General features: G+C 53.6%; 1 protein-coding gene across 1 annotated transcript in view; it reads right to left on the reverse strand.

Moving 5' to 3' along the window:
- Positions 1-1960: 1960 nt before the first annotated feature.
- LOC119103244 (alpha-2-macroglobulin) overlaps positions 1961-15320 on the reverse strand; it is a 59179-nt gene continuing 45819 nt past the window's right edge. Inside the window, exons 23-31 of the mRNA XM_037226685.1 lie at positions 14818-15056; positions 14314-14433; positions 12469-12613; positions 11947-12119; positions 11230-11448; positions 4057-4165; positions 3626-3751; positions 2924-3096; positions 1961-2618 (exon numbers count right to left, since the gene is read on the reverse strand). Coding sequence (XP_037082580.1) covers positions 2577-2618; positions 2924-3096; positions 3626-3751; positions 4057-4165; positions 11230-11448; positions 11947-12119; positions 12469-12613; positions 14314-14433; positions 14818-15056 — 1346 coding nt within the window. The 3' untranslated portion in view covers positions 1961-2576. The remainder of the gene's footprint in view (positions 2619-2923; positions 3097-3625; positions 3752-4056; positions 4166-11229; positions 11449-11946; positions 12120-12468; positions 12614-14313; positions 14434-14817; positions 15057-15320) is intronic.

A 15320-nucleotide genomic window follows, 5' to 3' on the forward strand; every position in this document is an offset into this window, starting at 1 on the left:
TCAAACAGATTACTTCTGCGTGCACCAAATAGCACCAATAAAGCAAAGATATGTAAACCTATTGTAGGCACAATGCCGAATTCTTTTGAACAGAATGTTCTTGGCGATGACCATCCTTACTTGCTTAGCGCTCCCTTCAACTCTCTCAGACTTACTGGTTTGCTTCAAGCAGTGTAAAAGTCAGTAAACGTGCGTGTTTTTTCAACTACATAAAAACACCGATTCAAAATATCTTTCCGGCGTGAAATGGCCCAAACAGGCCGAAACGCCTCACACAAATAGCATTCAAAATCAAGCATCGTGAAAAACAACATACTGTGCGACCTGACAACGGAGTGTTTCTCATTCTCCGTGATCCGCTCCACTCTGGACCCGTTTCACTTTCTGTCAGCCCGGGTCGGCACCACCTTGTTGCCGGTACCGATGTTTCACACCCAACCAGCACAACCACTGCTAGTCCCGGCCACTCAGCCACAACCAGCAGGTTTAGCACGGGCCCTGGGGTGCAGGTAATCACGCTTGTGTTGCACTGCACGGGGCTCAGATCAGCAAGTGAGGAAAACAACAGGGCAAATGCTGCCGCCTTTCGCGATTGCACAGAAGATCCTTTCCTGGATGACTGTGTGACTTCATGGGCATACCATCGCATTATTGATCAGATTCAGCGTCACATGGTCTGAAACTAACGATGACGGTTAATGTGACAGGCAACACTATATGCTCCGTTTCTTAACGCTCCTTGCTTGACCCAAACCCCGCTCTACTGCATACTGGGTAATGATGTCGTGACGTCATCATGGGACTAAGTCATATGGCATCAACGCTATGGCGGCGTGAAAACGCTGTTCTTTGCGAGCTGGTTTAGACACAAATATTTTCGTGGGTCGAATTTTTTGACCTAGCACATGTAAGAAAATATTTTCAGCTGGGAAGTGGCGTGGGTTTGCACCAGAGCTACAGAGTTATTGCTGACATGCGTTTCCGGCTTTCCCCGACAGAGATATGGGTAACTCATTCACCAGCGGTTCATCCCAGAGAGCTCTAACCGAAGGTGCTTTCGAACAGGCTGTGTAAAGGAGTATAGCATACAACAACATAGGATGGGAATGAGACACGGCAGGCCGGACGAATTCGTGGCACCCTGGGACGCGCAGTGATAAGTTGGAATCACATCCTGTAGCCTTAGGGGGACAGACTCTTAGCCTCTGTAGACAGCTCGTGCAACAGACAGTGAGAGCTTTCAGGCGAGCAAAAGAGTGCGGCGGGCGGCAGCGGGAGCGGTGCCGACCAACTCACCGCTCAGATAATGGCTGCACGCCGGCAACCCGGACTGCTAGGGCATGATCAGCTCCAGTAATAAACCTGCCTGCTCGGTGAACACGCCTCCAGCCGCGTTCCAGATCCCAATGTGCACGCAAGCGGCGTGCGGTGTTCATCTTTACCGTACTTGGCCATCCCCGGTCTACGTGGACGACACTCGTCCGCCAGATTCACAAAAACAGAACAGCTAGCTTGCCCGGTTTTACAGTGGTACTCATTTTCTAGCACGCGAGTCCACACAAACCGACAGAGAAACATGCGGGACTATCGGCGCAGGCTGATAGGAAATGGCCGTATTTACAGCCACCATGCTTAAATAGACCCCATACAACGAATGCGACGGGCTGAGCAATGTAGCTTGTCACGCACACAGATCAACGCCGGGCGCGTGCCTGCTTCAAGATAACCCAGTGAGAGCATTGCCAGAGAGGCCAGCCTGGCGCGGACCTATCATTTACTCAGCCTCGCACGAAACATCGGCGCATTCAACGTGTAAATGCCTCCAGGCAGGCGGCGGCGCTGCACTCTGCCGCAGCATAGTCGTCAATAAAATGCTACTGACGGACATTGTTGCATTTATTTTCAATTTTACAGCGAGTAAACGTCTCCGACTATATATTGATCGACCGGGTTGTGCACAAAGTTGCCTGAAAAGCAAGGTTCAGCACACGGCAGAGATGCCGAGTGAAGTGAGAGCTTAAAGCGCGAGCAAAGCGTAGCAGTTCAACGGCTGATAATGCGATATCCAGCAGCGTGATTGCAGTAACTTTACTCGGCTCGCCCTCATCTATATTCTTCACGGTATGATTATCAAAGAACAAACCAGACAGAAAGCTACAGACAGAAAGTTATTTACATTTATTTATTTATTTACAGACAGACAGTTATGGCGACCGGCCGGCGTTGTAATAAGTCAAAGCTCGTGTCCATTCAAAGACGCGTGGTGCTCGGGTGGTAGCCAACAGCGTCCACAACTGTTCTTAGCACCAAACCGTGATCACACTGACAAGGACGTGCGAGACGCAGCTACGCATCACTGCAAACTCTGGATGCCATCAATGTGATATCAGTGAATTAACCCATCAGAAAAATTCCGGAAGACTGTTGTCTATGTCCTTCCCAATAATCACAAGCGTCCTCAGCCCGTGTCGTTGGCGGACCGCGCGTCCTACTGAGCTGGACAGGGCACGGCGGCCCAGGCAGCGTTACCTCCTTGCTGGTCGTTCTCGGACACAGGCGTTGTAATCGGCTATTGGCTACAGCAGCACTGTGTCGCAGTTGACGTCCAGGGCGTACGACTGAAAGGGCCCAAAAGCAATTCAGCTGCGTCATACAGTATCGGACGGCCAAGCACACTTGCGATCAGCCAACTTCAACAGCCGACCACGGGAAAAGCAGAACCATGCTACTATGCTCGTAAATGCGTCTCGCTGTGTATTTAATCGGACCATACGCGTCAAGAGAAAATATAATCAGGTGACATTTGGCTGCATGAAAGGTTTAATTTACCGGCCTGCTAACAAACCGCTTAGTTATATCGTGTTTTGCATAGGTAGCGGCCTGATGCAGATTGATGCCGTTTGCGTAAGGATTTGTTTCTCACCGCGCTCCGGGCGAACTCTGTCTGGTAATAATCATATGCGCTGGCCACCGCCCGTTTGGCATCTTCCACCTCCTGCTCCCGCTGTACGATGATGCCGAAACAGCGCTCCTTTCCTCCCAGCGAGTCGAAATAGAAGACCACCTTGTTGTTGTTGACCTCCCAGCGCTTCAGATCTGAATGGAGCATGTTTCCGGTCGTCAGAAAACATGATAGGCCTCTGAAATGGTAGATAACTCCTACAGCTTATCTAAAGAGCGTGGCAACTCAGATTTAAACTTCATGCCATGTCTAATTGCTAGATAAAGAATGTGTTCCTCGTGTTGGCAGAGCCAACTCAGATCTGACGACCTGCTTGTTAAAAACCGACAACTCAGATCTGACGACCTGCTAATGGAAACAGACAACTCAGATAAGACGATCCGCTAGTGGAAGTAGACAACTCAGATCTAACGACCTGCTCGTTAAAAACAGACAACTCAGATCTGACGAACTGCTAGTGGAAGCAGGCAACTCAGATCAGACGACCTGCTAGTGGAAACAGACAACTCAGATCAGACGACCTACTTGTTAAAACAGACCACTCTCATTCGACGAACTGCTGGTGAAAACAGAAAGCCCAGATCTGACGACCTGTCAGTGAAAACAGATAACTATGACAACAGGAAGGCATATGTATATTATGTGCCATTAACTCCAACTTACCCAACTCGACGTTCTGCTTGAGGTCATTCAGACTTCCCTTGTTGGGAATGAACCCGCTGACCATGTCCAGCTCAACCACAGCCATATTGGTTTCGCTATCCTCCTTCAGGTAGCTGACGCAGATGTCTTAAAGAGCACAACATTGCCATGTTTTCATAACAACAAGGCAGGCATGCCGTCATATGTAAAACCCGTTGAACGAGAGATGCTTTCGAACACTTTTTTAATTGCACTAGGCACTGCAGTGTCTTCTGATGCTTTCACAGAACAGGAACACTGCAATCTGGTCAAGATCCTCCTCCCATGACATTCCCTCGCATCGCACTACAGATTTAAGATCAAACCGAGCAGAGGCTGACAAGTGGTCTGAGGACCAGGTGAGACAAGAGAGAGCTAGAGGAGTCACCAGGCAAGCACGTCACTCGACTCACCTATGGTATGCTTCAGACATTCCCGCTGGTTCATTTTGGGCTTGGTGGTCACCTTGATCGTCAGTGCGTCGTTTGGACCGGCTGTATGCACGTTGTATTTCAACGAGGCCTGGCGAAACAACCATGTTACTTGTCATGCGCGTGGCGCACGTATGTCGTCATGCATTGCTGGAGCTAATTTGTATGGTGCAGCAGGAGAGGGCATGTCTCGTGGTTCGCATTCCGTGCGTGTTATCATTGAACTGAATGTCCTTTACTCAGGCTCTCAGTGAATCACATCAGCCGTCAAACAGCTGACGCGATTACGCTCTATACTAAGAACACGGTATTCAGCTCTCACACAGTTTAGTGAGATATATTCTCAGCAGTCTGGCACCTAGATGATGATTATGGTGATTGGTGTTTTAGGGCGCGTCGACTTCTAGGGTCATTTTGCGCTCATAGCAGCTAAGTGTTTACCGTGGTGTATAAATGGTTGTGAATCCTACGCTTCTCAAAAATGAAAACAGCTGTCCGGTGCCAAGCATGCGAGAATCGTCACCAATAAGGTCTGAAAAGGTAAGACCTGACACATCTCCTCCGAAGTAAAGTGCCCGCTCTTCTCTGAACTGTGGGCAAGAGGGAATAACGTGGCGAACCGTAAGTGGCGCATCACAGCGAGGACGTGTAGGGCGTTCTTCACCGCACAAAAGGTAGCTATGTGTTGCGTGCGTGTGGCCAATTCGTAATCTGCTGAGGGTTACTTCTTTGCGTCTCAACTTACGTGAGCTTGAAGACCATAGACCCAGTTGTGGCTTGATCATTTTTAACTTATTGTTAACAATGGCGTTCCAGCAGCGATGCCATTTCCCCTTTACAAAGGTCGCGATTGCAGGGTAAAAGTCCCTTGCCGGCAAGGGTAAAGAACGGGTGCAAGATGCACGCGCTGCCCGTTTTGCGGCCGCGTCAGCACGCTCGTTACCTGCGATACCCACATGACTCGGTATCCAACATAAGACGACAGTTTTACCAGCAAGATCCAGCGCTGTCAGGCGAAGTAAAACATCCTGTATAAGGGGACAAGGTGGGTTATAGGTTGTCAGAGCCAACAGGCTGCTCAAAGAATGGGATAAGATCACGTGTGAGTTGCTCTCACCAACTTCGATGAAGCATGGGGCTTTACTGATTGCAACGAGCTCGGACGTGTAAACTGAGTCGTGTTTCGGTAAAGAAAAGGACCGGGTGACTTGGTCATTCACAAATGCAGCACCAACGCCTACCTCCGTCTTGGACCCATCAGTATAAGTGGCTTGAAAACCTAAGTACGGCCCGATGTGCTCCAGAGCCTTCGATCTCAGGTCGCATGGGATCGCTCCCCGTTTGCTTGTGCATGAAAGGGAGACATCCACTTGCGGTGAGATTAGCTCCCATGGAGGCACTAATGCGGGACGCGACCTTGCACACCACGCAAACTCATGTCGCTTTCCCGGAACAGCTTCTTCATATGGACACCAAATGGAATAGCGGACAGCCTTCCGCTACTTTGGAACTTCATTTCCACATCACGTGAAAAGATTGTTCGGTGAGTCGGATGGTTGGGAAATTGAGCAAGCTTGCAAAAGTACCCCATGCCAAGCATTTCCCTTCTCAGTGCCAACGCCGGTTCATTAACTTCCACGGTAAGGCTAGCAACTGGCGACGTCCTGAATGCCCCCGTCACAATGCGTAATGCGGTGTGGTGCACGGTGTCTAAAAAACGTTTGCAGGAACTCGGCGCGCGGTCATAAATAAAACAGCCATAGTCATGGTTCGAACGTATAAGTGAGCGGTCTAGCAGTAACAGTGTTCTTCTGTCCGCTCCATAAGATGTTCGAGACACATACTTCAATATGTTCAATGTTTTAAAACAGTTGTCACGTAGGGTTTTCAAATGTGACCCATACGATAAACGGTTATCAAACTGCAGACCCAAGAAGCGGGTGCTGGATTCGTTCGGGATGGTCTGGCCGTATAGCCTTAAAGCCATAGCGGGGCACTGACGACGTCGTCTGCAAAAGTGCATAGCGACTGTTTTCGAGGTCGAGAAACGTAGTCCGTTTGTAACGCTCCATCTTTCCAGGCTGATCACAGCCAACTGCAAGCGACGTTCCAAAGAGGCAAAGTTTGACGAGGCAGACCAGATGGCGACGTCATCCACGAAGAGAGAGCGGCTGACCGACTTTGGAAGGGAGTCACCAATATCGTTCATCATAACCGCGAACAAAGCGACGCTCAAAACGCTGCCCTGGGGCACGCCATTGTCTTGTTGGTACCTATCCGAGAAGTGTGAGCCAACACGAACTCTGAAAGAACGATCGGTCATAAAGTCCGCTAAGAACGTGCCCATGGCTCCTCGAATGCCATAATGAAAGAGCTTTTTCAGGATGCCGTAAAACCACGTCGTATCATAGGCTTTTTCAACATAAAAAAACACAGCGCAAACATGTCGTTTTTCCCTAAAACTGGTGCGGATGTTTGTGTCGAGAGCTATAAGATGGTCAATGGTACTGCGATTTTTCCTGAATCCACACTGAGCAGCCGTAAAAACGCTGTACCGCTCCAAAACCCACGACAAACGCACATTTACCATACGTTCCATCAACTTACAAATGCATGATGTCAGTGAGATAGGGCGATAGTCTGCAGGGTCAGCCCCACTCTTACCAGGCTTGAGCATAAGGACAACATGTGGCTCACGCCACGACTCCGGAAAACCTCCATTCTCCCAGAGATTGTTGTACGTCGCTAAGAGGGCCTCAACTACTGAAGTGGCAAGTTGCTTAAGCATGGCGTTGTAAACTAGATCCGGACCCTCTGCCACATTGCGCAGCGATCCGATCGCGGAAATTAGTTCGGCCATTGTAGAAGGTCGGTTATACGACATCTGCTCCGTCGTGCTGAAGTCGACAGTGGATGCCTCGCAGCGGATCCAGTGACGCATAAACTGCGGGACGGCATTGCCGTTACCACACCGTTCGGAGAATGCGCGGGCGATTTCCTTTGCTGCGTCAGCTGGGTGTATAATGTCACGTCCATTGATACGGAGCACAGGGTGTGGTACAGACGAGTGCTGTCCCGCAATGCGTTTGATCCGCGACCATATATTGGATACAGGTGTTTGGCAGTTTAGTTGGCCGACGTACGATCGCCACGGTGCCCGCTCAGCCTCTAGAATGGTACGTCTAGCAGCCGCTCGTGCTCGTCGAAATGCAATAAGATTCTCAGTAGTGCTCCGACGTTCAAACTTTCTGAGGGCCCTCCTACGTGCACAGATTGCGTCCCGGCACTGCTGCGTCCACCATGGGACAGGAGGACGACGAGGGCAGCGCGACGTTCGCGGTAAGCACCCTTCTGCAGACCGCAAAATCAGCGATGTCAAATCCTCTACCGACGCGGTTCACTCGCTGACTGCATAGTAAGGGAATGCTCGATCCTCGCTTGAAACTCAGTCTAGTCGGCTTTTCTAAAATTCCAGAGCTGTGGCCGAGAACCAAGAAAAACGTCAGCCCGGTACTTGATCCAGATGGGGAAGTGGTCACTTCCCATTGGATCGTCTGACACCGACCACTCAAAATGGTTGATCAGTTGTGGGCTCAAAAGACTTAAGTCGATTGCCGATGCCTGTCCCGATGGGAGTGTAAAATGGGTACGCGCCCCGTGTTTAAGAGGCACAGCGATTCTTCATGTATGAGGGCTTCGCAGCGTTTCCCGCGAGTGTTTGTCTTGACACAATCCCACGCTGAGTGGTGAGCGTTAAAGTCACCTAAAATGAGGACAGACGGCGGAAGCTGAGCCACCAGGTGTCTCAGATGAGCAGACGGAAACCCGATCCCCGGAGGCAAGTAGACTGAGCATATGGTGATCGTATGGCAGTTTAACAACACTTTACTGCGATAGCTTGAAGCTCAGTATTCAAAGCCAGCCTTTGTGCACACACGCTGTGGTGCACGGCTAGGAGAACGCCACCACGAGCAGCAGGGTCAGGTGGTAAGTCTCGCCGCCAAACAGCATAACCCGAAAGACTAAAAACGCTGTCCGGTGCCAGTTTTGTCTCCTGGAGACATGTCACCGCCGGATGCTGCTCGTTAATGCATGGTTGGATATCCTGGTAGCTTGTCTGGAGCACCTGCAGTTCCACTGTAAAACATTCGTCATGAAGCTAAGAGGTCAGGACGGTCGTTAGCTTCCTATCACTCGATGGTATCTACGCCTACCGGAGGGCGGGGTGCATGTGTTTGGGTTGTGAGTGTAAAACAGACCTACTTTTAAAAATACTCGGCTGCGCCGGCCACAGCAGACCCAGACGGTCCAGCAACGGGGTGCAGGGACCCACCAAGGTCTGATCCCACCGACGCCGGCCGGGTCTCGGGCCGAATACGTGGGCTGCCGTCTGTGGGCGAGATTGGCCAGGGGGGGGGGGGCACGCTTTTCCGGGCGCCCCACTCTAGACGGGGACGGCGCCGGCGAAGCCGTGACCCTAGATGGCGGCGCAGGAGGAGGGCCCATCGGTGGCTTCCGAGCCTCGGATCCACCAGAGACCTCTGCGCGTCGTCTGGGCGGTGGACCGGCTTCCCCTGCGGGAGCACGTCCCTGATCCGCCCCCGGCAGCCGGCTAATCGCCTTCGCCCTCTCTTGCTCAACTAGACGCGCTCGCTTGGCTTCGCGGGCGCGCCTGTCAGCTTCTTGACGCTCCATCGTCTCTGCTACACGTTCACATGCACTGGTGAGGGGTGTCTGTGATGAGGAGACCGGTGGTTTCTCAGACGAAGGAATACCGGAAGGCGCGCGAGGGCTGCGGCCACGCCGAACCGTCGTCCACCCGTCATATGTTGGCGATCCAACTGGTGCCGAGGAGGCCGGCAGCACGGCGGCCACCGACTGCTCGATTGGTGCGGAGGGAGCTTGGGGTGCTGGCTGTGAGTCCGGGGCGCGTGCTGAGGGTACAACTGATGGGCCAAACGATCTCAAAAGTTCCATAAATTGAACAGCCGTCATATCCTCGATCACGTTGGTGCGCGGCAACGAAGCTTTCACTATCGATGCGTACGATGTTTTTGGATGGGTCTCGTAATAAAGTTCTCGAGCCTCACGGAACGACACGTCTCGAGAAGTTTTGATTGATATGATTTCCTTCTCCTCAGCGTAGGCTGGACATGCACGGTCGTAGGACATGTGCGGAACCTGGTCCTTGCCGCAGTTGACGCAGTGGGGATTGTCAGAAGTACATTCTTCGCTCATGTGCTCGAGGGACGCACATTTGCCACACGCAGCGCGGTTCCGACAGTTGGGTTTCGTGTGACCAAATCGCTGGCACTGATAGCACCGCATGGGGTTAGGCAAAAACGGACGAACTTTTACGCAGACGTGTCCCACACGTATCTCGGATGGTATGTCGGGGCGACTGAACGTGAGTATAAAGTTGTTCGTGGGCACTAACTCTCCTCCCCTTCTGACATGAATCCGTCGAGCGGTGGCCACTCCAAACTCTGAGAGCTCCTCCACGATCTCTTGCTCGTCAACGTCACGCAGGTCAAAACAGTTCACCACGCCCCGGGACGAATTTTTCGTGTTATGTGGTGTCGCCGACATTGACACCGTTTTTTCGCGTTTGCCAGCCCCATCCCGAAAACTGTACGAAAATTCAGTTGCTTCCATAGCCCGACTCGCCTCCAAGTCACTAGCAAATTCAACTTCTATTTTTCCATCTCGGAGCTTGTCACATCTTTTAACTTTTCCAAATTTGTCGCAGCCATTTCTTCTCTGAAACGGTGACAGGGACGCCAACCTAATCTCGTCACTTCCGAAGACGAGGATCCGTGGTCCGGGGATAGCAGGTTCGCCTCTGCACCCTGGAGTTGTCGAGGTCCGCCCCCCTTTCGGAGGACGGGAGTTTTTAAAGGTAGAGGATGCCATGCATAAAGGGGTTTGCATTTCGGCACCGGGGCTCCCCACCCACCACGGAACCCAACTGGGGGACGGCTCAACACTCCCTAGGAAGGTGGTCACCGCCAGGGCTACCCCGGTGCTATACGGGGAGAACGACGCCTCCCACACAGCCAGGTGTAACCGGGAAGACCCCTCCCCGTCCTGACCGTGGTTCAGCGCCGCCGCCCCTTGACCCCTTAAGCCGCTGCGCGCCGCCACGCGCCCCAAGCGAAGACCCGCAAGGGGCACCCAACCGCAACGCGAGCGACAAGCCGCTGGACCCGCGTGGGGCCCCACGGCCCCCCCCCCCCCCACGCCCGTGATATACGGATATCGGCCTGGTATACGGGTATTTGGCCACGGATATCCTGGCCAAAGTGGAGTGTTGGGGCGCGCCGTGACTGACCCGCACGACGCGCCCCTCAGCCACCAGGATCCGATCAGCCCGGGGACGTGGGCGAGGGGGCACGGCGACCCCGATAAAACGAGGATGAGGAGTGGTGATAGGGCCGGATGCGGGAGTGAGGGTAATGTGGAGGGAGCGGGCGGGACAAGGAGCAGGAGCTCACGTACCGGCAGGGTCGCTACGCCCTGAGAGTAACAGCTTGCGCTGTCCACCCGTTACCGGAGCTGGCACCCGAGGGGGCGCTAGTCCCCTACGCCGACCGAAGCTGGTGCCCCTGCGGGTCTGGCACCTAGACTGCACGGCCGGCGTTGCATTCGATGCCGGCTCTGATGTGAAATAGGGTACATCTGGCACCACCTGAGCTTCCCGTGCGTGTGACCTGCTTCAGTACACATCAGTTATCATAAAGGTTCCATTGCAGGTATGCCAGCAACTGCAAGTATGCCAGCGCAACCCAACAGCACAGATCATCTTCCTTCCTCTGCCCTCCTGCACATCTCTCTGACTCTACCGCCACCAAATCTCTCTCTGTCTCTCCCTCTCCCTCTCTCTCTCACGCTCTCTCTCTCTCTCTCTCTCTCTCTCTCTCTCTCTCTCTCTCTCTCTCTCTCTCTCTCTCTCCTCTCTCTCTCTCTCTCTCTCTCTCTCTCTCTCTCTCTCTCTCTCTCTCTCTCTCTCTCTCTCTCTCATCCGGGGCGCAGCCGGTGCCATCTCCACCTTGCCATAGTTTACCAGGTGGGGCGTTTTACTACTGACCCTTACAAAGGCGGAGCCGGTACCACCCCGACCTTACCATGGCTTAACACGGTTGCTCCACCACTGACCTGCACCAGGGCGCAGCCGGTGCCCTGTGCTCTGACGTGGACGTGACCTGGCAGCAGCGTGACGTCACGAGTTTGCATCAGTAGCAGATTGTCCGCCGTCACGTTGATGACGTCGTTCAGCGAGCCGTCATCGGAGACGCGTACTCGCAGGTCGGTGCTGCTGGAGCCAAGCAGGTCGGCCGAGAAGGCGGCCAGTGCCTCCAGCGCCAGCACCGTATCCTGTCACGACCGCCCGCCAAGTGAGCAGCGCACAGGACATTGTAGAACCCATTCGATAAGAGTGGGCCGGACTCAGGGGTACAACAGAACCCTCCGCGGGTAGTGAGCAGAACACATGGATGTGGCAGTCCCCTCCCGGGAGTGAGCAGGACACACAGGTAGGACAGACCCCTCCGAGGGTATTGAGCAGGACACACAGGTACGGCAGACCCGTCCGTGGGGAGTGAACAAACCACACAATTACGGCAGTCCCATCCGTGAGGGGTGAGCAGGATACACAGGGGTATGAGGTAGGGGTAAAGAGGGAGGGGGTATGCAGGATACACATGTACGAGACAGGCCCCTCCGTCGGGAGTGAACAGGACAAACAGGTAAAACAGACCGTTCTGAGGGGGCAAACAAGCCACACATGTAAGACAGACAGCAGGCAACGTGTGGCGGTGTCGTGACCAGCTAGTCCGGCAGACACATGACGTCCACCCCAGTGATTTCTATGACCTGCGTGGACACGAAGCCGCCGCGACTGTTGCGCTGCTGGGTGATCCAGCGCACGGCACCCAACGCGTCGGTTAAGTGTTCGCTTCTGTCGTCACCGGCTTTCTCCAGCAGCTTCATCGTCAGGATGTTATAGGCACCCATCTCTACGCTGAGTGCCCGATTCTCGTCAGAGCCTGGTGACGTACGCCACGATAAGGTTTTGAAAGTACGCTGGTTAACCGCTGTTCAGGATAGACCAGGAATTGAGGAAGGTGCGTTCAGTACATTAGATTCAGTGAAATGCGGAAATGGTGTCATATTTCATATGCGCTCACTGCAGAGTTCCATCAAAACACACGAAAGAGTACAGAGCACACACAACTGTGCACAGTCAGCCTTCACCAACGCATTCTGCAAGCATACTATGACAGTTGTTAAAGCACCACAGCTATCACAGGCTGATCAACTAGCCTTCGGACGTTCACAGCACCGCTCCCTCCAGTGAGTGTTACTGTTGTGCTGGTGCGGAGGGATGACTCTCACCTTCGTTGCGCCAGTACACCAGGCCCTCCTCCCTGGTGGCGCGGCTCTTGAGCTCTGTCAGACCAAACCGCGCCTCGTCCAGGCGGCCGGCCACGGCGCGCGCGTGCGTCAGCAGGGTCAGCGTGTACAGGTCAGAGCTGATGTCCTGGGGAAGGCACGTGGCGGCTGATGAGCGGCGGCCAACATGGCATTCCACGGACGGTGAGCGGCGGCCGACATGACATTCCACGGACGGTGAGCGGTGGCTGACATGGCATTCCACGGACAGTGAGCGGTGGCTGACATGGTATTCCACGGACGGTGAGCGGTGGCTGACATGGTATTCCACGGACGGTGAGCGGTAGCTGACATGGCATTCCACAGACGGTGAGCGGTGGCTGACATGGCATTCCACAGACGGTGAGCGGCGACGAATACAGTCCCAGAGGTAGCTAACCCACGGACGGTGAGCGGTGTCCATCACGGTCCCGGCGGTAGCTAACCCACGGACGGTGAGCGGTGTCCAACACGACCCCGGCGGTAGCTAACCCACGGACGGTGAGCGGTGTCCAACACGGTCCCGGCGGTAGCTAACCCACGGACGGTGAGCGGTGTCCAACACGGTCCCGGCGGTAGCTAACCCACGGACGGTGAGCGGTGTCCAACACGGTCCCGGCGGTAGCTAACCCACGGACGGTGAGCGGTGTCCAACACGGTCCCGGCGGTAGCTAACCCACGGACGGTGAGCGGTGTCCAACACGGTCTCGGCGGTAGCTAACCCACGGCCGGTGAGCGGTGTCCAACACGGTCCCGGCGGTAGCTAACCCACGGACGGTGAGCGGTGTCCAACACGGCCTCAGGGGTAGCTATCCTACAGCGCTAAGTCACTCACGTCTATGTGCATACAAAGGCAACAGGCGTAATAAAAGCTAGTGGAGTGCGTTCCTGCGCACGGCGGTAGACAAGAAAGACCAGCCTTTTGGTGAGCTGTTTAACCCAATTTTGTGCTGCTTAGTCGGACGCCTCCCTACATAGTGCGGTATGGTATAGTGCATGCGTCCATCGGGAGCACAACCACAACCGGACACCGCCAGAGAACGGGCGGCGGAGGCAGGCTGCCCTTCTTCCCCACTGTAAGCAACGCATGTTTTACTAAGCACCATAGAGGACTCCTTCATTGATTTTATGGCAAGCACTCAGCGAGCTCCGACCCTACCCACACACCCCTCCGTATTGAAGAATTTCTGGCTGTGCCCCTGACTGCAACGGTGCACGTTTGTTTCATCCATGGATCATTTTATCGCTTTCTGCACATAAGGTCCGCTTCTGAAACATTTTTGTCTGGTATTCTGTTGTATGGTGAGGTAGAAGGGAGCGAGTGATATTGTTACAGAAGGCAAAAGCGATTATTACCTCGGCCACAACAAAATTTCCTGATAAATTTCATGCAACAGTCATTCTCGGCTGCTTTTAGGTTCGTCCCGCGGAGCCTACGGGCTTGTTGCGGGGGTACCAAGGCAGAGGCTAGATCATGAGGGTGCAAGTTGAACCACATGTGCAATATTACGTTTATATGTACGAACTGAGTGACTGAGCACGATACCTATTGGCAATACCTCAAAAAACTTTCGGAACCATGTAGGCCAAAGCCACCAAAATAAGATGAAGCATCAACAGCAAGGCTCTAACATGCATCGCACAGTGAAGAAATGCCGACCTACGCAAATAGCCAATGCAGTTGCCGCGCCCTTCAAACTCATTAACTCAAACCTCAACTGCCGACCTATCTAGAGTCAGTCTCGTCGCCAAACTCTTTTCCAGAAATCGCCTCCAGCGATCACACGTGTCTCTGAGCCGTTGGCTGACCTGTGTCAGGCAGCGGAAGGCGCCGTGGACGGTGTTCTCGCCCAGCTCGATCCCCGACTGCAGCAGCGCGATGGTGATGTAGGCCGTCAGCGCCTGCTGGCCGCCGGACCCAACGCCGCCCTGAAACACGTCAGCCTTGCTGGTCTCCGCAGGCATCGGCTGGGTCCCCAAAGGGAACAACGGCTATCACGTGAGGATCGGGGCAAACGGCAATGGACTTCGCCGTTGGCTGACGGGTCAGAGGACAACCGGCCAAGGGTGACAGCATGCAAAGACGGCTGCACAAGTATGAGTGGTGAGTATGCAACACGAAAAACCACACATGGATCCCTCCGTCAATCAGCCGATGTAGTGCGCCCCACCCTCCCCCAGATCCAGCGGTAACTACATGTGCTTTTCAATCCGCTCAGTTGTAGATACTTGGTTAAAGGTAGTTTGAAGGCGAACATATGACAGCGTGCCACGGGCGCAAGGGAATAAATACAGACAAACACAAGATCCTACCTTCATTTGCTTGTAGAGGACCGTCCCCACAGATGGAAAGCAGCCGTTACCCAATTGATGGGATTCGATCCATCGCACACTTCCTTCCAGATCAGACTCGTCGATGAAAATGAACTCCTTTGCGTCACCGAACGACTTGATGACAAAGCTGGTCAGCCACATGGAGCCTGAGGCGTCCGACTTGCCGAATGCCGAGTAGGATTTGTCCTCGTGACGGTAGCCCAGCTCGCGCTGGTAGCCTGGGGCGAGACACGGGTCACGAAGGTCACGGTAACGAGCGCTCTGGAAGTCTCACGAGTTTTGAGCTCAGCTGTCCATGAAAGGCTCCTAAAAGGGGCTCTATCTTAAGGAAATAGGTTTACACCAAATAATATATCTGCTCTGGTGGTGCGAACTACCATGAGCAGTTTAAATCAGAAGACTTGTTCGGTTGCTTGGTGCAAAATACCAAGAAACGATAGCTTGGTTCTGACGCATGCGTGATCATTTGGGTTCACAATTTG

The sequence above is a fragment of the Pollicipes pollicipes genome, unplaced genomic scaffold (genome assembly GCF_011947565.3).
Source record: "Pollicipes pollicipes isolate AB1234 unplaced genomic scaffold, Ppol_2.1 Scaffold_5724;HRSCAF=6776_pilon_pilon_pilon, whole genome shotgun sequence".
NCBI lineage: Eukaryota > Metazoa > Arthropoda > Thecostraca > Pollicipedomorpha > Pollicipedidae > Pollicipes > Pollicipes pollicipes.